This window comes from Pediculus humanus, genomic scaffold, assembly GCF_000006295.1.
Source record: "Pediculus humanus corporis 1103172108253 genomic scaffold, whole genome shotgun sequence".
NCBI classification, from domain to species: Eukaryota; Metazoa; Arthropoda; class Insecta; order Psocodea; family Pediculidae; genus Pediculus; species Pediculus humanus.
Genome location: NW_002987822.1, coordinates 105,771 through 133,216, shown reverse-complemented (window position 1 = coordinate 133,216; position 27,446 = coordinate 105,771). Strand labels below are relative to the sequence as shown.

Here is a 27,446-nt window from a genome sequence, read left to right as displayed (position 1 = left end):
AGAAGTTAAATTCTTGTGTAACATTAAACTGTTATTAAAATAAATTGTTACAAATTGGTTGTATGATTAATGCTCTTCACACACACACACAATTCTCGACTGTGAATGAACATAAAAGAATTTAACGTATTAATGAATATATTTTCTCTCTCCCTCGGGGGGAGGAGGAGGAGGGGAGAGGAAGAGAAAATATTTAAAAAAACTATTATTATTATTATCATCGCATCATTCCTTTTTTTTTTTTTTTTAATGGGAATGGAATTCGAAAAGGGAAAAGAGGGAAAAAAAATTTAAAATTTAACATTTTTTCTCTCTATCTCTCTCTCTCTTTTCCTTTGTTAATAACATTTTTAATAATTTTATTTAATTATTAATTAATAAATTTTAAATTAATTAATAAATAAATAAATAAATAACGGGTTTTATATATATAAAAAATAAATAAAGATTAAATTTATTATTATTATTATTATTATTATTATTATTATCTGGCGCTTTAGTCTGGTAGACTCGAAAGGTCAAATGTGTTAAAGGTTAAGTTCAAATGACGAATTTATAATAAAAAAAAAGGGTTTTCGATTAATAGTATTATTATTATTATTATTTAAATAATAAGAAAGAAAAAAATCTCACAGGGATCGCGTTGATTGTTTAATAATAATAATAATAATAATAATGATGATGATTAAATGTCGTCGCCACCTGTTACGTTTTTTTTTTTTTAAAAATTTTATGAATCATTTATTAATTGATTTTTTTTTTTTATGTATGGGATCGAATCTCTCTCTCTCTCTCTCTTGGATTTTTTTATGGGGGGAATTAAATTTCGGGTTTAAAAAAAATGTACCTTAGGGTCTTTGTCAGGCCCCCCCCCTCACTCCCCACTCTCTGTTTGTATCATTCATGTATGATTCACATAAGTTCGAGTTTATAACGATTTGCCATAATTTTTTTTTTTTTTTTATGAATCATTTTATTCATGTCGGCAGCTTCTTTCATCTTCTTCTTCTGTCGTTTTGCTGTTTTTCATTATTATTAAAAAGAAAAGATTTTATTCATTTATTTACTTAATAATAATAATAATAATTTAAATCATTTGCCGAATGTAAATAATTTCATAACAAATCATCATCATCGTCATCGTTAATTAATTAATTTTTTTTTAAATTTCATGTAACGAGAGTTTGTGTGCGTGTGTGCGGGGTGCGGGTGTGCGTGTGCCATTAATAAATAAATCATTGAAATTCCCCGAAGTAAAAATATTTCGGGAAAACGATAAAACGATATTATTATCATCATCATTATTTCTAATGTCGTATTTTATTCGTTATCACTGACCAAGGGACCGGATTTAAATATATTTAATTACATAAATTATTATTATTATTATTATTATTATTAATATTATTATTAATAATAATAAATAATTAAAAAATTGAATTTTTTTGGAAATTTACAAAATCGTCGGGATGATGATAAAATAAAATTTTCGTTTACATTAATTTCCTCCGGCCATATTGAAAATGATTTTTTTTGTTGTTGTTAAATATCCTTAAGCCGGTCCTGATGATTTAAGTAATACGTGTTTTTTTTTTTTTTTTTTAAATATTAAAAGCGACAATTATATCAATTAAATTGTAAAACGTTTACGTCCATCAACAATTAAGATGGGATGGTGGTTATGTAATGGCGGCGGTGGTGGTGGTGGGGGTGGGGGTGGTGTTAGGGGTGGTTTTGATTATGGTGAGACGATTGTCATGTAATTGAATGAAATCGAATTTATTAATAATATAATTTAACATTTTTTTTTACATGATGATGACTAAATAGACGGCGTGTAAGCAGACGTCTTTCCCAATGATAATGATAATAAAAAAAAAAAACGGTCATTAGTTATTTTACGGCTATAATCTCAGTTAATAGACGCCCACCGTTAAAAAAAAAAAAAAACTTTTTTTTTTTTTTAGGATATTTTTGGAATTTAATTTTCTAACGACGCCCAAAAAATTTTCAATTAAATCTTTTTTTTTTTTTCTCTTGTTGCTTTTTTTTTTTTTTTTTGAAAGGGGTTAAAAAACTTTAAAAATTTATTATTATTATTATTTAATTTAGAAAATTTGGCGATTAAAAAATAATAATAATAATAACAAATTAAAAATTTATCACATTTGAATTTAATCATTTTTCTCTCCGCCTTGTTGCTGTTGTTTTTTTTGATTTATTTTTTTTGCAACAAACTAATAAAATATTAATAATTAATAATAATCATAATAATAATAATAATTTTCCAATCTCTCTCTCTCTCTCTCTTTTCATTGTGTAAAGTAAACATATTTTAAAACGATAATAATAATTAATAATTAACAATTGTTGTTGGTTTTTTTTTAATAATAATAATCGAATTACTTATATTGTAAATAATTAATTGAAAAAAATATAAAATTTATTTTCAAAATGTTCATTTTTACATGTCGGGGGTGGGAGGGGAGAGAGGAAGGAAGGAAAAAGAAAGAAAGCACAAGAAAAACTTTTTTAAACAAGGGCGTGCCCTCATTAGAAATAATTTTCGTTCGAATTGTCTTGCACCCGAAAAATATTTAACGTTATTTTGACTCACGTAGTTGATACGTCACAGCGTGGGTTTTTATTTTATGTATTACCCCGTATATCGGGTAGATTCACAACGTTTACGCAACATACACATAATTAACAAAAATCAATCTCTTATAATATATATATATATATATTCAATTAATTATAATTACATATAAAAAACGTTGTTAAAACGCGTTAATTTTAATTTTAATTCAGGATAAAATGAAAAAAACAAAAAAAAAAAAACGAAAAAGGTTGATAGAAAATGCTACGACTGAAACAGCGACCATATATTAACGGCCATTTGTTAACGGTTCTTCGATTCGATAAATCGAATGTTTTTATCGAAAATACTCGAAATAAAATTTATTCAACTATCAAATGAATAAAATAAAAGGATTTAAAAAAGATTTATGTAAAATGTGAAGAATAATTTTGATTTTTTTACATCTATTTTTTCTTTTGTTTTTTGTCGTTTTGTGTTGCTTAATGTATTAAAAACTTCATTCGTTGTGAATTTAAACGAAGTGATCTGTGAAGCTGTCGAAGAAGGGACGCTATTCCAGGATTGTCAGTCCAGTTTGTTGCACGGTATCGTGTTGTGTAGACTTAAATTAAAAAAAAAAAAAAAATCTCTTAGTAGTTGTATTTGTTTAAAAAAGAAAATAATAATATCAAATATAAAAGAAAAAATGGAAAGTGAAAACAAAACGGTTGAAGAAACGAAAGAAATTAAGGAGGAAAAAGAACTGATTAACGATTCGAATACGAAAACGATTGAGGAAAAAGAAGGGAAAACGGAAGCAGAAGCCGAAACTCCTGTTCAGCCACCCAAACCAGCCGTACACAAGCAAAATTTTGAAAAAGATGTCGTTTATCTGTATCAATTTTCAAGAACTCCGGTCATTCCATCAATTTCTCCTTATTGCCTTAAGGTTGAAACTTGGCTTCGACTTGCCGGTATTAAATATGAGGTAAGTGCCGCTATTATTCTAAATCCAGAACGCCAACTTTAATTAACCGGCTAAAATGACACCATGTTTGTTTTTTTTCATTTTTCAAAAAAAAAAAAAAAAAAAAAATGACGCTAAAAATCGGTTTATTTTATTTTATTTTCGTAATTAAACCCTTAAATGTATAAAATCTCGTAGTTTTTTTATTTTATTTTTGGAAATTGAAATTATTATAAAAGAAAAAAGTTATTAAGGGTACCACCATTGCAAGTTATAACGAGCGTTTATTATTAATTCAATGAAAATAATCTTGTTATTACTTGTTCATGCATGCCAGAGAAATTTTTTTTTTCCTTTTTCCTTTTTTATTTTATTTTAATATTCTTTTATATTTAAAAATAAGTTTTTGTTAATGCGCGGTATTGTTAATTACTCTTTTATTTATTTCAAACAATGGATAATGAGAATTTTTAAATAATTTTTCATTGATGGATTTTTTATTTTATTTTTTTCCAATATGCATTTCTAAAACATGTTGTGCCATGCATTAACTTTCAACTTGTCTTTACTCGGTTGTTGTTTGTTTGTTCATTTCCAAATTGCAAGGATGCATTTTATCTTAATTAAGTGAATAGTATACATTTAAGTAATGATTAAAACAAAAGTAATTGATAGTAATAATAATTTTTTGATGAAATGATTCAAATTGATTTGAAACACACATCAAAAATTATATTGTTAGTTAGTCACACACACACACACACTTAGATTCAATGAGTCATTTAAAATATAAGTTTCTTAGTAGGCTAAAATATTTTTATATCATTTCTCTGAACGAATAAGTCATGCCTGAGTAAATAAAATTGCTTTCTTAAATCTAATTGAAAAACAATTTTTCTTATCTTTTTTTTTTTTTTTAATGCCAACAACAACAACAACAATAACAATCACACAACAAAATAGAGACCAGATTGCTAAAAAAATATTTTAAAAAAAAATTATATATTATTTTTCCTTTTTTTTTTTTAAAAAAATTTTTTTATTGTTTTGTTTTGGTTTCGGTTTTTGGTTGTTGTTGTTGTTGTTTGTAATGTCATTTTTGAAAAGGATATTATTCTGTTGTTTGTTTGCATGACATTCATATGTGCACTCTCATCATCATCATCATCTCAAATCTTTAAATTTTATAAATCCATTGTCTGAAGGGAAAGAGCAAATCATGTTTATCGAATTACTTCCAAGTCCAAATTTTTTTTTTTTAAACAAATAAGTGGGTTAATGCGAATGTTTTCTTTTTTTTTTGTTTTGAAAGTGTAGAGGAAGGAAGGAAGGGAGAGAGGGAGGGAGGGAGGGAAAAAAGAAAGTAGAAGTTAATTTTTAGTTGCAATTTATTTTTTTCTTTTCCAAATTATCCCTTTTTTTGAATGATTTTTCTTACTTGGGTTGTTTTCTCTGTCAAGGGAGTAAGTATCAGGTAAATTTTTTTTATATTTTAAACATTATTATTATTATTATTATTATTATTTGTGAAGGACCTTTATGCGATTGTGATGCCTTTTTCTCTCTTTCGTCCATTGATATCTGTGATGATTTTTTAAACATGAGATGATAAATTTTTGTAAAGTTTTTCATTTTTGGTTTGTTTGTTTGTTTGTTTTGAGTAATTATTTGTTTTTAATTAATATTTTTGTTTTGTTTTGTCAAATGAAATGATTAAATTTGATAATTTTGAGGCCGCGTGATTATATATATAAACTTGTGGAATGTAGGCGGCAGCAAACATGGTTCCAAAAAAAAAAAAAAAATTATAAGGAAAAATAAGGAAAGTTAACAGTCGCACATGGGAAGCAATAATTTTTGTTTAATGTTTTTGTCTCGTTTGTTTATTTGTTTGTTTCCAATAGCATTTTTTTTTTTTTTTTTATTTATATTTTAAATTCAAATATTTTATAACAAAAGGAAAAGAAAAGAAAGGAAAGGGAAAAAAAATCAAAAGTAATAAATTCATTATATGATTGTTTGAGAAAGAAAAAAGGAGGGACAGACAAAAAGGATTTACATGAAGAAATGAAGAAGAGGCTTAAAACGACATTGAGACATACATATTAAGTTACATTAATTGTTTTTTAGGCAATTTAACGTTTTTTTTTTTTTTTTTTTTTTTCACGTCGGTTATTTTTATTAAAAATTTTTTTTTTTCTATCTTTTTGGTAAAAAAAACTTGGTAACGTGTGATGGTGGATAAGAAGTTTTAAGTTTCCCCCCGTTTTTGTTGTTCTCGTTTTCCCATTTCAACAATCCCTTTCAATCGTTTTATTATTTCTTTCTCTTTTTTTTTACCACTCACGATTAATTTATTATTATTATTATTATTATTATTATTATTATTATTATTATTATTATTATTATTATTATTATGCGAATGGTGGAAAGGAGAAACGAGTGTCGAAGTAGAATTGTCATGTCGATAAAAAAAAAAAATGAAATAAAATTCAAATTAAAAAAAAAAAAGCCTTTTCGTATGCGTGTATGTGTGCGTGTGTAAAGTTGTAATTGGCGTGTGGAGTTTGGTTATTAAAAAAATAAATAAATAAATGTGTGGGCTTACGGATGTTTTCCGTAAAAAAAAAAAAAAAAATTATGAATAATAATAATAATAATAATTTTTTACGATTGTAAATAGCGGATGAGGGGAGGGAAGGGGATGGGGGGGAAAGAGGTAAGAATTTAAAACCAACATGAGTTGGTGCCAGACCGGCGTCGTTTTTCAATTTTTTTTTTTTTTTCCTTTTCCTTTCCTTTCCTTATTCCCCCCCCTCTCTCTCTCATGTTGTCTCCCTTTTTTTTTTTTTTAATAACAACACACTGACAGGTTTAAACTTGATAACTTGATTCGGAAACTCACCCATCAGGGTCGTAAATGTATTTGCTCTCAATGATAGGAAGAATCAATTAATGAAAATCGCGTAACGATTGGAATTTTCTTTTCGAGAGAGAAAATTAAAACGTCGCGGTGCAGCAGGAAATGGGAAATGTTTGTTTCAGGCATCGTTAAAACGTACATTTTTTTTTTTTTTTTAAAGCGCCAAAAAGAAAAATGAAAATGTCGATCCGAGTACAACCTACGAATATTTTTACATTATTACTTATAGTCTCGACTCATTCACTCGCTCGCTCGCTCGAATATCATATTTAATTGTTGTTATCGAGTCGTATTTTTTCGTCTTCAGGTTACAAAAAATTTTTATTAAATAATGATGCATCGAAACAAAACCTGTATGAATTGGTAAAGGATGTCATTTCCATTAGGTAACTTACTTGTTACGGTCGCATCCAAAAAAAGAATGTACGAGCGGGGGGAAAGGGGGAAGAGAGGGAAGGGGAAAGAAAAAAGAAAAAAATTATTCAAGTAATGTAACAGTGACAAAAGTATAACCAACATTGCATATTACTTCATTTCCTGATAATACCGTGATAGAATGCAATTCCCCGTTTCCTGCATACTTTATATGTATGCGTACGTACGTACGCCGCGTGCGTTTGTGCATTTTACGTAAGCAAACGCGCGTAATAATTGGACTCGATGTTATGTCGGTTTTAGGGCAAAATGAAATTTTTTTATTTATTTATGTGTATTGAAGAGTTTTAATTATGTGACACACATGAAAATTTGAAATTTCCACATTCTCCCCCTCCCTTTCCTTCCCTTTTTCCCCTCTTCATTCACTCATCGTCAACTTCAATGTTTGGATGAAGAGGTTTTGTACTGTGTTAACATGAGCATCAATTTTTGGTTGCGACATTTGAGTGCTCGAGTGAGGAGAAGGAGGAGGGGAAGTGGGGGGGGTTTTTGTATTCAAAAGGACTTTGGGTGGTTTTGGTTGGGTGTCGAAAGATATGCGAGCAGTTATCGATCAGAAATTGTTTTCTTACAAGTTTTGACTTATCTGCTTTTTCAAACGGCATTTAGTGGAAATAAGGCACTCTTTGCCATGATGGCCTTTCGATTTGTTGCAAATGTTGATTTCGTTCTCTCTCTCTCTCTCTCACTCACTCTTTTTCTATATTTCACAAATAATTAATCACGTGTTTATTGCTTTAACTACTATTTCGTTTAATCACATTTTTAAGAGTTCAGTGGTTTTTAGATAAAATTTTTGAATTTTTTTTTTGGTCCGTATATCAAAAGTGCTTCAATTTTTTTTTTGGTGGGTGGCAGGATGTTGAACTTTAAAAAAAAAAAAAAAAAAAAAAAAATTTATTATTTTGGTTAAATTATGACCGTTGTGAGTGGGTTTTGGGTTTCCTGAATCATGTATCAGGGCAAAATGTGAACACAGAGAGACGGGAAAAAAGGACCAAAAGGAGAATGTTGTGGGGGGGGGAGGATTCGAGTGCTGAATGATGACGTGTTGTTTGGGGAGGGGGGAGTGGAAGGTTTGCTGCAAGGATTCGCTCATAAAAAACAGATTTTTTAAAATATATATATATATAATTAAATGAAATGAAATGTTTTATAGGTGTTGCGAACGACTCTCGGAGGTTAATAAAATAATTTTTTATTGTTTTTTTTTTTTTTTTGAATATTATTTTTGGTTTGTCTTTTTGTGAGCCTAAATATTTTGGTTTTGCGTTGCATGCATGGTTTGATGCTTCCATAAGTCAGTACGTGATACTTCTGAGAAATGATTCGACATGCACATTTTTTCATGCCTTTACGTATGTATTTATTTATGAAGTTTTTGTTTTTTTTTTTTTTTTTTTTTTCTTCGAAGAATGAAAATCGCCTTGATCAAACTTTGATCATCATCATCATCATCATCATCAAGGTTGTTGAAATCGTAGGAATAGAATTTTCTAAATTTTTGTCGTTTAACGTGATTTAATTATTCGATATACTTAAAATGAATGGCGTCATGTCGTAGTTTTGTGAATGTAAAACAATATTGATTTATTGTGGATCGTGCAAAAAAAAAAAAAAAAGAAAAAAAAAACGGAATATAATTTTTTTTTTTTTTTGTTTGTTAGGGGTAAGTCGGTGAATGGCAATCATGGCGGCGGTGGTGGTGGTTGAATTTTTTTTTTTTTTTTAAGTAGGCAACAATCGTAAACGTGTGTTGAATGACATATTTAGGATTTATTAGTACGAGTAAAATTTCTTTGTTCGATTATATAACCAATCAAAATGGTGGTTTACCGTTAGGAAAATATTATTCTAGGAGAAGATACCAAATAAACCGTTTTTGAATGTTTTTAATTATTTAATTTCATTTCCGTCTTTTTTTTTTACCTACGGGAATAGTTTAACGAAGGGTTATAAATTTAAAAAAAAAAAAAAAAAAAAACGTCAAACGTTTTATTTTTAAATATTTGAGAAAAAGAATGAGAGAAGAAGAAGATGAAGGAGAAGAAAATTAAGATTGAGAATAAGAAAGAAGGAGAGCAAGAGAAAATAAAAAATTTCATCCCTTTTTCGTCTCGCATATTCGAAATTATTTTTTGCGACTTGTTGCAATATCTTTTTTCTCATTTTTCTATTTTTTAATAAAATTCTTTAACCTTTGACCTTTTTTTAATATTCCCATAAAATTCTAGTCGTTTTTTTTTTTTTTTTTTTTTGAAGACTTAATTCGAATAAAACCATTTTCTTTCTTCTCGCCTATTATATATATTATATATATATATTCGAACTCGTTTTAATTAATAATTAAAACGGATGATATTCGACTTGAATTAATTATTTGTTCAAAAAAGAAAAAGAAAATTCTAGATTTTTCGTATATGCATATTTTAATTTACATTTAATAATGTAAAATTTTGAAGAAGTTGTAAGAAAAAAAAATCACTAGGGAAAAAATGTTTTTTTTTTTTTTTTTTTTTTTTTTTTCTTTTTTCTTTTATTAAATAGAAAAGATGGAAAGTGAGGGGGAGGGATTTGGATAAAAAGATTTCGATTTGAATTTATTTACGTAAAAAAAAGGAAAAAAAAAGGAATTCCAATATTTCCAAATAAAACAAAAATTTAAAAGTTTGGGGGCGTACGGGGGGGGGGGGGGGGGTACAAAAAGGATGAGGGGTAGGGAGGAATACAAAAAAATCTATTTTGAAATTTTTTTTTTTTGGGGGGGGGAGGGGGGGACCCTAAGGCATGTGTGTTCCTACAAGGGTTTTTTTTTTAAATTATTTCAAATCGACGATGAAAAAATTCTCATTTTAACTCATGAATTTGTGGGTTAAAAAAAAAAAAAAAAAAAAAAAAAAAAAAATTTTTGGTTTAGGGTAAAACACTTTGACGTGTACTTGATGTATTTGTTGCATCTTTCGCTTTTTTTTTTTTTTTTTTTTTTTTTTCAAAAATCTGTTTAAATAATTTTGTTTATTTTTATTTTAGTTTTTGAAGGAAAAAAAAATTAAATTAAATTAAAGTTTTCCCCTTGATTTAAAAAACAAAAAAAAGTTTTTTTTTTTTTTTTTTTTTTTTTTTTTTTTATAATTTAATAAATGAATTTGAGGCGTTCATTGTTTTTAGCAGCACGTAAAGTCTTCCGAGTCCAAATTGATTTTTTTTTTGAAAAATCTAAAAAAACTCATTTAAAAATTTAATTTGTTTTATAAGTGGTAAACAAACAAACAAACAAACAAGCAAACAAACGATTTTTTTTAATTTTTCTCGGAAAAAAAAGAAAGAGAGTGGGCGCGAAAAAAGAAAAGGCGAACCGTGGAAAATCATTATCGTCGTCAAAAAGTTTTTGATTAATTATCGTATCGATATGAAAACAAGGAAAAGGTCGGTGGTGGTGGTGGGGGTTGTGGTTTTTCAACCACCAAAGTAAAAGACCAAAAAGGTTGTCGATACGATCACCATGATGTGTAGGATTTTTCTAAAAAAAAAAAAAAAGGACAAGTTAGTTTTTAGTACGGGATCCGATGTTATTTTTCGGCTGTCCCAAAAACTGGGAAACGTATCGTTTTTGTATAGAAATCGATAAAGGGAAAAAAGGCAATGAGAGAGTGAGAGAGAGAGAGAGAGAGAGAGAGTAAAGGGAAAAAAAAAGGTTTGGATTGATGATAAAATCGTATTAAATCTTGCCAGGCTCTCGCGGTACACGATTAACTATTTACAAATTCAATTTTAATGGCAACTCGCCGAAATTGTTCGTATTTAAAATTTAATTGATTTCATTCTTGTCAGTTGGGAAAAAAAAAAAAAAAAAAAATGGTGGAAAAGGTTTTTGGCGGCGACTATTATGGAAGCCAAACTTTATTTTTTTTTAATGAAGAGCGACAGAAACGTTTTTGTGCATGCGTGCGTGCGTGCGTGCGTGCGTGCGTGCGTTTAAACTCGGATTTAATTTGAGTTTTTTTTTTCCTTTTTTTCTCTCTCATTTAATGATCATTTAGATAAATTTTTGAAAACGTGTAAAGTAGTAAAACTTAACTTTGACTTAATATCAAGTTCGATCGAGATAAAAGCCCACAAGGAGAAGGAAAATGACATTAAGGGATGTTTTTGTTGTTGTTGTTATTAATCTTTTGTAGTGATACGAGACTAAATGTTTTCTCTCTCTCTCTCTCTCGTTCTTTGTCTTGATCGAATGAAACTCGTTAAGGTTAATTTCAAGGTTTTGTTTTTTTTTTTTTTTTTTCAAAATTGTAATAAAAATGAGGAGGATATAAAAAAAAAAAAAAAATGTGTGTATGTGTAGCAGTCGAAACAAATAATCGAAATCACCAGACTGTAGAATGCAAATTCAAATCAATACGACAGAGAGAGAGAGAGATTTGAGATTTGTAAGAGTATGTAGATGATGGTAGATGACGACTCGGGTCGGATGAGATAATGTACTGGAAAATATCATTCGTTCGTATAAATGTGAATTTTTTCGAAACATCCAGGAAAATCCAGGAATATACCAGGAGTCGAAATGAAAATTAAATTGATTTATTTATAGCACGGAAGAATCGTCGATTCCAAATTTTTTTCGGTCGACTGGAAAATGATTAATGGAATTTTTTGATTTATTTAAAATTTATTACGCGAGAATTCATTGTTTTTATAGTAAACCGTTTTACGTTTTCCCTCTGTCTCTCTCTCTCTCTCTTTCTCTACTCTATCTATCTCTTTGTTTTTTCTTCTAAATAAAAAAGTGTTAATTTGTCCATCTTGTCTGTCTTTTCGTTTTAACCTTGATGATGAAGTAAGTTGGTTGTAAATGTTTTAGCGTGGAAGGAGAAAGATGCGTTGGAAATGATTGAAAAGGATTAATAAATTTTTTTTTTTCTTTTAATGCTTACCGAACGCTTCCTTTGGTGACTTACGGCTGTCGTTGTATATATAAAAAGAATGCACTGGATCTTGTTGATTGTCGTACTGGAAAAAAGGAAAAGAAGAGAAAGTTTTACTCAGGTTTAATTGTCTGTGAAAAAGGGGAGTTTTCAGAACGTTTGTCGTTAATACGTGGGAAATTTTTTTTTATAAAGTAAAAAAATGATATAAAGATAAAAAGAAAGAAAAAGAGAAAAGGAAAACATCGGAAATTACAATTTTGAGACCTGAAAAAAAAAAAAATAATAATAATAATAAATGTGCTGATGGGGGAGGATAATAAATATTCAAAATAGATTTTTAATTTATTATTTTTTTTTTTTTTCCTCGTATAAAATTGAAAACTGTTTTGTTTTATTTTCATTTAACACTCACGCGAATTCATTTTTTTTTTTTTTTTTCTTTTTGGGCGGTAAAAGACGTTATTAAGTAATTAAAAATTAAATGGATTACAAGATAATTTAAAGTAACACTTTAACTTACAAACAAAACTACATCAAAAAAAAGCGGGGGAGGGGAGGGGAGGTGAGGTGAAGGGAGAGGAAATAATCGATAATCGCGATCGGGGGGAATATTGGTTTTATCAAGGCTTTGGTCGGTTTGCCAATATTTTTTTTTTTTTAATTATTAATTTGACGTCTTTTATTTATAAAACATTTTATTTATTTATTTTTTTTTCCTCTTTGCGTTCGAAACCTTTCTCGTGAATTTGTTTGCTGTCGTGCTGATTTTAAAAAAATTTGAATTTATTAAGAATTTTTTTAAAAAAAAAAAAAAAAAATATATAAACAAAGTGAGATTTCGCACCATCGAAAAAAATGCATACACAAATGTTGGGTTGAGATGATGATATCAGATTGGGCGTATTTAAACAAAACGACGACGACGTCCAAATATCTGATGATTTATGTTGACGATGATGGTCTAGTGACTTTAGGCTCGGGAGGGGGAGGGCACGTGTAATTATGTAATGAATGCATGCATTTAAGTGACGGCTGTTGTCAAATATATACGTCGCCACTCCTTAAAGTCAACCAAAAAATGAAAATTAAAAATGGTTTTCGCCTTTTTACACGCTACGATGAGTAGTAGCAACGTTTAGCAGAAGAGGCACTAAAGACGTGATGGTCGAAGAGGTGGATTTGCACGTGGATTGGTTATTGGCTGACATTTATGGGTCTACTTCCAAGGTCTCTCTCTCATCGTAGATCGAATGACCGGAAGTCAACCGAACTCTCTTTTTTTTTTTCTGATTCGATTTAGTTTTTTGTGGGATGAGTAATGAAATTTCGACGAATTTTTTTGTTCTTTCCTGATTGATTGTACCTACTTTCTCTCTATTTGGTTCTTTTTACTTTTAAGTTTCGTTGGGGTGACCTCTAATTTTGTGCGGTTCCTATGATGATGATGATGATGAGATTGCGTATCATTAACTGATTGATTTTGAAACTCTTCTTATTTTTGATTGCTTCGATCTAGAATATTCTAATTGTTAAAAGAAATTTTTTATTCGTTGTGTATGAGAAGAAGAAAAAAATAATTGGTATGCGGTTAAAAAAAAATAAAACCGCTATCGAACTCATCGAGTTTTACTTCCGTTTTGTTTTTTTTTTTTAGGTGTAAGTAATTAAAAAAGGGGAAAAGGGGGTTAAAAAAGGGGGGAAAATTTACATTTTGAAATTTGATTTTTTAAACCTCTCTATTAAAGTCTTGCGTGAAAAAAAAAAAAAAAATGAATTGTTTGTATTTATTAATGGTGGGGAAGAGGAAGAGAGGAAGCGAGGAAGGGAGGGGGGGAATGAAAACCTAATGATTCTGGCGCCAATTGAATCTATTGAGTCAGCAGACAAATATTTCATTTTTTTTTTTGTTGTTGTGGTTGTTGTTGTTGTTGTTGTCGTCGTCGTCGTTACTACAACTACTCTTGCCGTTCGTTCGTATCATTTTTACACTTTGGTTTTCATCTTGATATTGAACGTTGACGTAAAATCTGATTTCAAGATTTATAATAATTTTTTTTTTCTTTCTTGTTTGAATGATATGATTTACTACCATTACTCCTACCACCACCATTGATAGAGAGACAATTATTTATTTACTTATTAATTTTTCGTTTTTACGCGTAAAAGACAGACAGGAGGAGGAGGAGGAGGAGAGTGTGATAAGTCGGTTGTAAATATTTAAAATCTTTGAGTTTAAATAAATCCAATAAGACAATTTTACAAAATAGTTTTTTTGTTTTTTTTTTTTTTTTTTTTTTTTTTTTAATATATATATATTTAGAACGGTAGTAATAATAATAATAATAATAAAATAAAAGAATCCATTCAAAAGAGTTTTAAAAACGCACATGACAGGAGGAGAAAAAAAAAAAAACGTGTTAGGGAATCCAATAATATTATTATTATTACACACATTTATCTCACGGTTTTTTTTTTTTTTTTTTTTTTCGAGTTCATTTGTGGCTTTCCTCTCCCCCCCCCCCATTACGAACGTATATAATTCAAAATGTTACGCAAAAAAAAAGAAAAAAAGAAAGTGTTAATATTGTCAAAAAAGTAGTGATAATTGGTTCAAAATTTTATTATAATGTAGTTTAGGTAAAAAAAAAAAGGACAATGATGGTTCCTTGTTTTCTTTTTGTTTTTAAATGGTTTCCGAATACGGGGGAAAAAAAAAAAAAAAACTTTGGTTTAGTTTAAAAAAAAAGTTTGAAAACTAAAATAATTTTTTGTCTGTGTGTTAAAGTTATAAAGCACGACCGAAAAATATTTTAGAAAAAAAAAAAAAAGACCCCCTCCTATTTTTTTTTGTTTAAAAATGTTTAAAAAAAGAATAATATTTTAGTGAAAGAAACATTAATTAGATTTTATTCCAAAAAAAAAAAAAACTCATAATACAAAACGTTTTAAAAATAAAATAAATAAAAAAAAAGGAAAAAGAAGGAAAAAGAGAGAGAGAGAGAGAGAGAAAGGGAAAAGTTTTTCTTTCACGGGAAAAATTCACTTTTTTTTTTTTTATCTCTGCATTCGAGCTTTCAATAATAATAATAAAATGCAAAGCTTTTTTTTTTGTTTGTTTATGTTTGACGTGGAGATAGAAAGTGTTCACGGTTTACACGCGCGTGTCAGCAACAGAAAGCAAAAAAAAAAAAAAAAGAAAAGAAAAAATGAGAAGGAGAAATTTTCAAACTTGTTTTTTTTTTTTTATTTCTCAAAGATTTTCTTCGATATCAAGAACGCCGTATGTTATGACAATCTCTCTCTTTCTCTTTCTCTCTGTCTCTCTCTCTCTCACTTACAAACTCTAATTCTAACGGAAAATTCTCCTTGGTAGTAAGGCATGTTGTGTACATTATACATAGGCGTTGTTCGGTCCGATTTTTTTTTTTTTTTTTTTTTATTACTTTAATTTTCATTAGTCGTTGTCGACGTAAACATCACCATCATACTCATCATCATCACCAACATAACTAATTTTTTTTTTTTTTAAAATTTTATGTATTATTCGTACTTTCTTTGTTTTCACGGTTTTCACCCAATCGTGAAATATCTTGTGGAACGTTATAAAAATGAGAGAGAGAGTGAGAGAGAGAAAAAGTAATATTCGAGATGAGCATGCAGATGAATTTAAAAAAAAAAAAAAAAAATTTCTTTTTTTTTTTTTTTTTTTAAACAAAGAAGGATTTTTAATTGCCAGTTATTATCATCATCATCATCATAATCATTAAAATTTATAATAATGAAAAGTTCCGTTTAATTGTTTAATAGTTTGCTTTTTATTTTGTAGAAAAGAAAGCAGACGAAAAAAAAAGTATCGCGGATTTAAACATTAACTTAAAATTATTTATTTTATTTTTTCTATTGAAAAAAATGGTCGTCGTTTACGCTTTTCATTTAAATTGGTTTTCCATCTAAATATGGTCGTTTTAATAATTGGTTACGTAATTCACACACATTTTTCGTTTTCTGCCAAGTTTTTTTTTTAAAATTTTTGTTGTTGTTGTTGCTGTTGTTGTTGTTGTTGTTGTTGCTGTTGTAACGGTTTCTTAAAATGGTCGGGGAAAATTAGAAAAATCTTTGAGTGCAAATCGTTGTGCTAGAGCGAATGATGAATTCTCAATTTTATTTTATTTTTTTTCCTTCCCACCGGTTTTTTATAGATATTTGTATTATTATTAACATTATTATTATTATTATTTTCGTTTCTCTCGTCATCAATCAATGGATTCGAAAACCCTAATAATAATAATAATAATTAATATGATGGTGGTAGGGTTGATGTAATACAACAGTCGTCGGTATTTTAATTAGAATCGGTTCGGAGAGCGAACGTTTATTGTCACGTCAAGGACTTTGTGTTTGACTTCTGCTACTGTTGTCCTTGTCTTCGTCATCGTTTGCTTTTGCTTTTGTGTGTCCCCCCTTTAATTTTAACTTTTCCCCGCTCTCTTTGTCGTCGTGGGTTTCATTTTTTTTTGATGAGAATGATATAGATAGACGCCGCCCTCGTTTTAAATTTTCTTGAAAATTAATTGTTGTTGTAGATATAACACGCCGGGAATGATTAACCATCTCTTGTCATTTTCATTTAGAAACGTTGTCTGCTGTTTTCCAATTTTTTAAAAAAAACGCTTTTCCGATTAATAATTTTTACCCTTTTTCTTTTTTCTGTCGTGAGAGAGACGATAATGTTTTTTAAACGACTGACTGACTGAACCTTTTTTGTATAATAATGTTCTCCGGTGGGTTAAAAAAAAAAAAAAAAAAGTATTTCACGTTTTATTCTCTCTCTCTCTCTTTTTCTTCAAATATTCGTGTTTTACTGCCGTTATTATTATTATCATTATTATTGCCATCACTATTTTTATTAAATTAAAGGCGACGTTTTTAAATGCTTTTCCTCGGAATTTATTCAATTATTCCTTACACAGGAATGTTGTGTAGCTTGCGATGAGAGAGAGTTGATTGACCAGAGTGTGTTGTAAGAACAGTTCGTTGTTTTATATTTTTTTTTTTCGAAGCCCTCATCTCGATTATTATTAAACTGCAGGAGCTTCAGATGATGATGACGATGCAGCATCCTTCCTTCCTTCATCTCATTTGTAAAAATTTGAAAACGATTTGGGTTTCGTAAAAAAAAAAAAAAAAATTTAATTTTTAATTTCATTTGAACGAGCGTGCCAACAACCACTAGGCTAACTACGAAGAGGGATCATTATTATTATTATTATTATTACTATTATTTTTTATAAAGTTTTGAATCATTTAGTTGTTCTTCGGTTTGTTTGTTTGTTTGTTTGTTTGCTTGCTTGCTTGCTTGTTTTTTTTTTATTGTAATTTTTCTCGGGTCTTAGACATATGACCGACAATTAAGGGTTTAAATTCGTAGAAAAATGAATGTAATTATTTCCGAAGAGGGAGAGGGAGGGGAAGAGAGAGGGGGAAGGAGGAAGGAGGGGGAAAAAAAATAGTTGTATCACGAAATTAGTTTCTTTCAACTTTTGAATTATATGTTTTGTAATAAAAATTTATCAGGCGAGAATTGGAACATGCGTAACAAAAAAAAAAAAAAAGAAAAGAAAAAAAAAATTAAATTCCCCGTGAGTTTGTTCGTTTGTTCGTTCGTTCGTTTGTTTGTTTGTTTTTGTTTTATTCTTTTGTTTTATTCCGTTGTTTCAAAACATTCGTTTTATTCGTATCGAATCTCTTTTCGTTTTGGTCATTGATGGTTTTAGCAAACAGCAAAAAAGTTGTGCGATTTGTTTTTCTCTTATTATTATTAATAATAATTTATTTTTTATCGTCAATTTACACACACGCAAACGCAAACCCAAACGCACACACAAACATGTAGATGTACATGTGTGTGCGTGTGTGCGCACGCACAATCTTTAAAAAGGCTGAAACTAGTTTTTTTTTTTTTTTTTTTTTTTTTTATTACAATGAGTTTGAATAAAAAATAAGGACTGTGGAAATAAGGGGGAGATAATCGCCCTTGAACTTGGATTGTGATAAATTGGGCAACGGAAAAAAATTATTTTTGTTCCATTTAGATTTTATTATCATCATCATCATCATCATCGCCATCGCCATCGCCATCGTCATCGTCATTATTATTATTATTATTATTGTGTCTAGAAATTGAATGATTGAACAATCCGTTGAATAGATTTATCGTTTTCATACCAGCCAGCCTATAAATCTTTTCATTTTTTTTTTTTTTTACGGCTTCTTTACTTGACCGTTTGATTTTACTAAACATGTTTTTAGATTAAAATAAGAAAAAATGTATTATTATTATTATTATTATTATTATTTAGAAAAAGAATCTTTTTTCTTTTTTATTTTTATCCGTTAAGTAATATATCGTGTAAGATTTAATTAATCAATTTATTTATTAAAATAAAAAAAAATGAAGAGGAGGAGAAAAGACAAAACTAAATAAAGTTTTAATTAAAGTTTGAAAAAAAATGAAATGTTGTGGTGGCTGGATGGAAGCTTTAAAAGGAGTAAGAGCAACAACAGAAACATTAACAGCAACAACAGCAACAGCAGCAATAAGAGTCGCACTGTTTTTAATCATCTTGCACTCAGTTTCTCTCTCTCTCTCTCTCTCTTGCTCTCCCCCCATTTTAATGTTAATAGTTTGACATCCCAAAGTTAAGCGTGAGGCATGTAATAGAGAGAGAGAGAGAAAATGTTAAATAGGGAGACAGAGAAAGAGAGATAGAGATAGAATTTGAGATATTATTATTGCCTGATGAATCGACAAAATTAATTTAAATTGCTTAAAGAAAGAAGAAAAAAAAAGTATCGAGTCCATGGTGCATCAACTGTTTTTTGTTTTTTTTTTTTTCTTGTTTCTTTCTCTTATGAAGGCGATGAATTTGTTTTTTTTTTGTCATGTTTGTATGCGTGTTTGATGGCGGCGCCATTTTATTTTTTTAACAAGTAACACAGAGTAACAACGCATCTGTTGGTTAATTGATTGCTGTCGTCAATGAAGAGAAATCAGACACATTGTCTGAAAAGGAAAAGAAAGAATGATGGAATGTGATTATATTATCGAGATTTGGAATATGTAAAATGTTTGGGGGATTATATAAGGCCAATTGTGAGATAAGAGTTCGGGGGGGGGTGGGGGAAATTTTTTTTCTCTCTTCTTCTTTATAAAGAAAGGATAAGATAAAAGGAGAGGAAGAAGGGAAATTATTTTCTTTTTCGTCATAAATTGTTTTTTTTTTTCTCTCTCTCTCTCTCTCTGTCTCTCTCTCTCCATCTTGAAATATATTAATAGGAAGACAATTGATCGATTGCTTTTGATATTTAACAAAGAAATGAAATTTTTTTTTTTTTTTTTTTTTTTTTTTTACTTCACTTCTTCTCTATCTTTTTTTTTTTTTCTTATTTATTTATTTATTTTTAATGTTCGTCTTTCTCTGTTTCTTTTCCCCTCCCCTCCCCTCCCTCCCTCCCTTCTTTCGTAAGTGGGAAATACGTAAATCGCTGATTGATGAAATGCCTTTGATGTTGTAAAGCATAAAAGAATTTTTTTTTTTTAGTTTTTAAAAGTTATTTAAAGCTTTTGTTTTCGTCTGCTTAAGGTTAATAAATAATGGATTCATGGTTTACACACACAAGTCTGAGGTTATTTATAGCCGCGATATTTATTTAATGTTTAAATTTAATGCTTATTTAGAATGGGTTAATAAATTGAAATTCGTCGATACATTTTTGTAACGGTTTTTTTTTTTTTTAAATAATAAAATTTTGGGGGGGAGGGTCGTGATTCAATTATTGTATCACATGAAAAAAACCGACTGTCGAATTAATTTTTTTCCCAAGATTTTTTATATTAAAAAACTTTTTGTTGAAAAAAAAATGACACACGGTTGGAAACAATATGATTAATGATAAATTTTTTAAATGTTTCGGTTCTCCCTCCCTTTTCCCTTCATTCCCCCCCTTTCCCCCCGCGCGCATCTTCCCCCTGTAATTTCCTTGCGTGTATTAATTGGCTTAATTAATTTTTTTTTTTTTTTTATTATTTTCCTCTCCTCCCGCTTTCCCGATTCCGAAATTAACGGTTTATAGTTTAACAAAAAAAAAAAAAAAAATGTGTTTGTTTGATACACGAACGAAATTGCTGCTGCTGTTGTTGTTGTTGTTGTTGTTGTTCATATCGTTGAAACTATGTGTTTACAAATAGAGTGTCGATTTAAAAAAAAAGAAAAAATAATTTTCCGTCATTATTCACGATGATCAAATAATTTAACATTCGAAAAAAAAAAAAAAAAGGAGTCGGGAAATATATAAACATTATAATAAAATTTATTTTAAATAAATGTGGGGTTCGTCAATCGAACTGATATTTATTACATGCGTTTAAAATGTTTTTCTTTTTGGGTTGTTTGTTTGTTTGTTTGTTTGTATGTTGGCTGGCCTCATTGGTTACACGAATAGAGAAAGAGAGGGAGAGTGAGAGAGAGAGAGAGAGAGAAAAATTGACGTTGATTATTTTCGATACTCGCTTGATTTAAATTTTTTCAATTTTTTTTTTTTTTTTTTTTTTTGTTATTTGTGACGACATCCTTTTCATTAAAGGCAATTTGTGATTGACCTTTTCGATCGTGAAAAAATACAAAAACAAGAGTGTAAGAGGTTGTTGAGAGTTAAATAACACGCACATACACGCACACACGTTTACGATCTCCCAATTAAAAGCAGAGAAGTTTGTTTTGAAAAATTATTATTATCATTACTGTAAGCGTGAATTACGATTCGGACCGGAAACGTTGGTTAATTTAATATTGAATAAATATCTTTTTTTTTTTTTTTTTTTTTTGTTTTATTTTTAAAGATTTCCAAATTTAGTTTTGTTGTACATCCTTAATTGTAAAGGGAAGTGACGAAAGAGCGAGAGAGAGAGAGAGAGAGAGAGAGAGAGAGAGACTTTTTGTTATAGGAAGGAAAGATGGGGAGCCACGTCGTGGCACGATCATTATTTGGTACGCATACTAATTTTACCAAAGAAGAAATTAAATTCCCCCCTCCCCCCTACGTGTGATGCACACCGAAATTATAAATACACGTACACGCACGCACGCACGCACGCACACACACGCACACCGGTGACCCACATCACGAAGAATTTTGTCTGTTTTTTTTTTTTTTTTCATAACCCAAACAAAAAAAAAAAAAAAAAATTTATTGTAAACCGTTAAGAAATTTGTTTAACTATTTTACTGTTTGCTGTTTTTTTAAAAAGATTTTAATGTAATTAGGATAAAGCGGCAAATTATCGTTATTATTATTATTATTATTCCGTATTGTTTTCCCGAAAGCGTGAAAATTTCGTTGTAGTAATTAATAAAAAAAAAAAAAAAAAAAAAAAACTTTTACTCCTCGTCTACACAGGTAATTGCGAATTTAATAACCGTGCGTTGAATATTGCTTGCCATGGAGAATAAATATGTGTGGCACGTGATATCATGCGTGTGCGTGTGCGTGCGCATGAAGATGATAATAAAATGAGAAAAAAATATCGTTAATTTTTTTTTTTTTTTTTTTTTTTTTTTGTAATTCTGCATTTGGGCAAATGTCGCGTAGTATGGTGTATAAGAGAATATAAATAATTAAGCGTCATTTGGTCCGAGTAATTCGTTTTAATATTTGTAACGAGAGAGAGAGAGAGAGAGAGAGAGATGGTTGTGCGTACAGGGTTTTACAGGTTTTGACACGAATGAATTGATGGAAAAGTCCGCCGAGTAAATCACATTTGATGGAAAAGGATTGATAAGGAAGAAAAAAAAAACCGGTATTATTGTCCTTTGATTCTTTTTGTGTTGATTCGAACGAGTCCGTAGGTTGACGAAGAAGCAGAAGAAAAAACAAATTTTCTTGTTCAAGAAGACGTGAGGTTATGTTGTTTTTATATAGAGAGGGAAATAATCGAGTATCATCATCATCATCATCATCATGTGTTTTATATAGTCTTCCTGCCTCTTAATTTATTATTTAAAAGTCAATTTAACTATGTAACTTTAAAAAAAAAAAAAAAAATGAAGTTAATAATGCGGGATGTTTGAAAAAAAAAAAAAAAAAAACTTTAGGACGTCGATTTTTTTTTATTTGAAAAAAAGTTTGTTGTTACGAGAGTTTTTTTTTTTTTTTTTTTTTTTTTTTTTAAACGGAGCAGTAGACAGGCAAATTTAATTTATCGTACGACTGTGTGTGGGTGCGTGCGCGTGCATGCGAATTTTTTCCCCTTTTGATTTTACAATTTGTAGATAAGGTAGAGGTAATCGAGTCTTCTTCCAATTACCAGGTCGAATTTCATAATGGAATTTAAGCTTTTCTTTATCCCCCTCCCCTCCCCTCTGTTTTCAGGATACGTGTTTTGACCATTTTGTTTTCTTGAGGTGGAAATGTAAATCACCTTTGATGGATGGAAAATTTCCATGAAAGGAAAATGAACATTTTACAAATTGTATTTATGTAGCGAAAGATGTTTTCTCTGTGTTACTCTGTTGCATGTTTAAAAGTTTTTTTTTTTTTTTTTTTTTTTTTTTTTGTTATGTTGGTTCGTCTGATGATGAATATATTTAAAAACGTTGTGGTTTCTTTGGTTTCCGTTGTTTTCTGTATTTAAAAAATTTCTCTCTCTCTCTCTCTCTCTCTCATTTGAACCGAGAAGGAGAACATGTTAATTATTTTTTATTGTAGAATTCACAATAGTTTCTTCCAACCCCCTCCCTCCCTTCCTTCCTTCCTCCCTTAGTTTTTATTTAAACTTTTAAAAGGTAGAAATCGTGTGTGTTTGTGGGTGTGTGCGTGTGATTCAATGCACTCCGCACGTTCGTAAAAGAATAAAATAAAACTGATGGCACGAAAACTTTAGTGTTAACTATTTCGGTTTTGAGGAAAATGTGAGTTGGAGTAAACGAAATAGTAAAGGAGAGGAAAAAGAGAAATAACTGTGTGCAAAAGAAGAGGAAGAAGAAGAAGACGGAGAGAGAGACAGAGAGAAAGAGAAACAAAAAGGGAAAACGAGGGAAAATTATGGGAAAAGCTCGAATTTGTAGATGAAAATTTTAGGTGAAAAGTCTCGATCCCCATAAGTTAAACATTGTTTATTAACAAAAAAGAAAAAACCTTAGTAGGAATCGTTCGGGGTCGCTGTTGCTAGGCTGGATAGGGGAAAAGAGAGACTCTCTCACCTCTGCGTAGAGAGTGAGTGAGTGAGAGAGAGAAAGAGAGAGAGAGAGAGTATTGATCCAGGATCCAGACGGCGGCTGGAGTTCGGCCATTCACCCTTCTTTTATACAGAGCTAGCCTTTGTACGTGCATCATCATCATCATCATCATCATCAACATTTATATTTCCTTATATAGAAATTGTACGAAAGCAGTACCCGGCGAAATTTTTTTTGGCAGCCTTTTTCGTTCTTGAACGTCCATTTTTTTTTTTTTTTTTTTTTAAATATTTTAAATCCTGAATATTGTTGTAAAAATGCCGGGAAAAAAAAAGGAAAAAAAGGAAATGATTTTTTTTTTTATTTTTTTTAAATTTTTTCCCCTTCATGTTGGTCGTGAGTTTACATAAGTTTTGTAACACGCATGTGTGTACGCACGCACCCTTATATATTAATATTATTTTCAAGGGGGATAAATATTTGTAAGTCTGTATCATATAACGACGCCCAAAAGTCGAAAAATTCAAGCTACTTACTTTTCCGTCCTTTTTTCTCTCTCTCTCTCTCTCTCTCTCTCTCTTTTTTTTTTTTTACTTTTATTATTATTATTATTATTTTCGCACTGAGAAAAACAAAATCCGTTTTTTTTTTTTTTTTTTTTTTTTCCACGGGGACGAGATTATTTTAAGAGGTGGGACGTCGTTCACCACCTAGGGGTTATTGACTAGCTAAAGTTTTTTTTTTTTTTTTCTTTTTCCTTCTTTCCTTCTTTCTTCCTTCTTTCTTCCTTCTTCCTTCTTTCCTTTTTCACTTCTTCCTTCTTTTATTCCTTTCTTTCTTTCTCTCCTTTTCTCCTTTTTCGTTTTTTCGAAACGCAAATTTTCATTTTCAAATGTTTCCTTTCCTTCCTTTTCTCTTCTGTTTTTTTTTTTTAGCACGGTATTTGACTTGGGGGTTTGTTTGGGGCGTAATGACATACGAAAATAATTTATTGCCCCCCCTCTCTCCCCCGGCTAAAATGAATGATTGAATTCGGAGTATTAAAGAAGAAGAAGAAAGTAGAAAAGAAGTACTCTCTCTCTCTCTCTCTCTCTCTCTCTCTCTCTCTCTCTCTCTCTCTCTCTCTCTCTCTCTCTCTCTCTCTCTCTCTCTCTCTCTCTCTCTCTCTCTCTCTCTCTCTCTCTCTCTCTCTCTCTTTACGGGTTTAAATTTTTAGTTTAATTGCAAATTATAATGTGTTGTTTTGACGGTGAAAAAGAAAAAGAAAAAAAAAAGGAAAATTGGAATTTGGTTTTTTTGGACCCCCTCCTCCCTTCCTCCCCCCCGAAAAAAAAAATTTTTTTTAAACCGAAGGGATTTTAATTCCAATGAATTTTAAAAAGGGGTCGTCGTCGTCGTCGTCGTCGTTTTTGTTGTTAATTTATTTATTTAATAATTTATTGTGAGAAACTTTTTTTTTTTTTTTTTTTTTTATAAAAAGTTTTCGGTTAGCCCCGTTTAATTATTGAAATCTTTGCATCTAATGAAATTTGGATGATGATAGAAAATAATAATGATAATAAATGGAAAAGTTTAAAAAGGTTATCGTATTATCGTCCAGTATTTTATACATATTTTTTTTTTTCGTTTCCCCCCCCCCCCCTCTCTCTCTCTCTCTCTCTCTCTCTCTCTCGTTTTTCCTCAAGTGTTATTTATTTTGAATAATGCAATGTAAACGGTTACTAATTTAATTTGAATATACAAAAAAAAAAAAAAACGTACGTGGAACCAGCCACCAGAATTGAAAAATGTCGATTTCATTTATCCCGACACAATACCCCGTAATTACCGATTATATTATGAGTCACCACACATAAAGTCGCGTTCAAGTAAGAAAGATTAAGGTTTTATTATTATTATTATTATTATTATTATTATTATTATTATTATTATTATTATTGTTTTTGTTCATTGTTCCTCAATTAGTAGGAAGCTGGGATGGTGTTGTAGTAGTAAAGAAAGAAAGTATTGTGTGACCTTTCTCATGGTTAGGTTCATTCAACTTTTTACTTTTTTATTATTATTATTATTATTGTTTTTTTTTTTGCCACATTGGGTGAAATTATCGATAGTGAAACGTATGCATGTTATTTTAAATGGGGTATTTGCGCAAGACGTTTTCTTCCCTTTTTTTTTTTGTAGTAATTTTTTTTTTTGTCTTTGATTGCAGAACGTTGATCACAAAACGAAATTGCGATCGAAGAAAGGACAACTTCCCTTCATCGAACTCAACGGTGAGGAAATCGCGGATAGCGCTATCATCATCAAAGAACTGGCACAGAAATTCGAAAAGGATTTGGACGGATGGTTGACAAATGACCAAAAATCTCACGCTCACGCTCTCACGTCCATGATTGAAAATCATTTCTTATGGTAAGGAGCGATGGAGGAAACCCCCTCCCCCATCCCTCCACTCCTTCCTCACCACCCCATCCGACTCCCCGGTAATAAAATTATTATTATTATTATTATTATTTGTTTTAAAATTGATAAATTGTGTCTTCTTTTGAACTTTTTTATTTATATATATATATATGAGAGAGTAAATCCTTGTTAAGGGAAAAAATACTGTAAAAGTTTTTTATATATATATATATATATAAATAATCGAATAAATAAAATTGGAAAATGTGTAGGAGACGTAGAGAGAGAAAGAGAGAGTGAGAGAGAGAGAAACGAACAATTTTTCCTTTTTTCTTTTATAATCATCCAACTTAATTCCAAAGATTAGATTAAAGTATTGCTTTTTTTTTTTTTTTTTTTTAAAGAAAATTTAATCAATGTTATCAAAATAATTTTTGCTTCTGCTGCAGCTTTTGCTGTTGCTGCTGTCGTTGTTGTTGTTGTTGTTGTCGTTTGGAAAACATGTAATTTATCACCGTTTTTTTTTTTTTTTTTTTTTTTTTTTTTCCATTTCATTTTCCAGGGTTGTGTTGGCGTGGAGGACCAAATATCCGGACTATTTTGTCAAAGGCTACAAACTTAATCTTCAACACGTTTTCGGTTCGAAAATTCCAAATGGAGTATTGAATTTTTTCTTTAAATTTGCTGTCGTGCGAAAAGTGAGTACACACACACACACCCAAAAAAAGAGAGAAAAAAAAGAAGGTGAAGTAGGAGGATGAGGAGGAGACAAAGTCATAATTGTGAAAATTTTAAATTAATTATTTATTTATATGATACTAACAATAATAATAATAATAATAATAACAAAAGAAAATTTACAAGAAGGAGGAGGAAAAGGAGGAGGGGATATTCTTGTCTCTCTCTCTCTCTTTATCTTGTTATTTCTGTTGTCGTCTGATATTATTATTATTATTATTATTATTATTATTATTATTATTATTATTATTGCTGTTATTGTTATTGTTATTACTGTAGGTTATAGGGGTAGGTCGTAGGGATTGATTTTCTTTTTTTTTCTTTTTTCTTTTTAATGATTGATTGACTGATTGATTGATTGATTGATTGATTGATTGTCATGAAAATGATTACAAGCTTTTAATATTTTTGTCTTCGCGTATAACGTATATAATTTTTTTTTTTTTAAATCGTAGGCAAATATTTAATTTATTAGATTTTAATGTTTGTTGTTTTATTTTACTTTAAATTGTTTTCTTTTCTTTTTTTTTTCTTTCTTTTTTCAAGTTTTATTTTTCTTAGTTTTTTTTTTTTTTTTTTTTTTTTTTTCCGGAAAAAAAGCATCGGATAGTTATAATAATGATTAAAAAAGTTTGCTGTCGTAGTTAGTTGAAATATCTATGTATGTATGTATATATAGAATTTAGAAAACATGTCGGAGATGAAAGTCCTTTTTTAGTTTTTTTTTTGTTTTTTCTGTCTCCCCATCCCGCTCGTTTTAATCTGTAAGTTGATTGATTTTAGATGTTCTACCCCCAGGGAGCCAAAAAAGTTAAAGCGCAAGGAATCGGAGTTCACAAGCCGGAAGAAATTATGAAATTCGGTCAGGACGACCTTTTAGCTCTGTCCCAGTCATTAGCCGACAAACCGTTTTTCTTCGGAGACGAGCCTACAACGGTGAGTATATATATATATATAGAAAAGAAAGGGAACGAAAGGTGAAAAGACGGGGAAGAAAGAGAGGGGAAGGGAGAGGGGAAGAAAGAGAGGGGAAAAAAGGGATTTATTTAATTTTTTTTTTCTTTTTATAAAATATAGTAGAGTCGGAATTTATATTATTATCATCCTTTCCTGTCGTCATCATCAAAGGAGTTGTTTTTAAGAGGATGTGTCAGTTTAATCGTTTAATCGTTAACGCATACCTCCCCCTTCCCAAAAGAAAAAAAAAATGAAAAGAAGAAAGTGGAAATTATTT

At 29.6% G+C, this 27,446-nt stretch overlaps 1 protein-coding gene across 1 annotated transcript in view; it reads left to right on the top strand.

Annotated features, from left to right (window-relative positions):
- Positions 1-3,287: 3,287 nt before the first annotated feature.
- Positions 3,288-27,446, top strand: part of Phum_PHUM473350 (protein C6orf168, putative) — a gene marked incomplete at both ends in the record, with an annotated part of 25,804 nt that continues 1,645 nt past the window's right edge. The window contains 4 exons of the mRNA XM_002430285.1: positions 3,288-3,569; positions 25,281-25,483; positions 26,037-26,172; positions 26,996-27,148. Of these exons, the coding sequence (XP_002430330.1) occupies positions 3,288-3,569; positions 25,281-25,483; positions 26,037-26,172; positions 26,996-27,148 (774 nt within the window). The remainder of the gene's footprint in view (positions 3,570-25,280; positions 25,484-26,036; positions 26,173-26,995; positions 27,149-27,446) is intronic.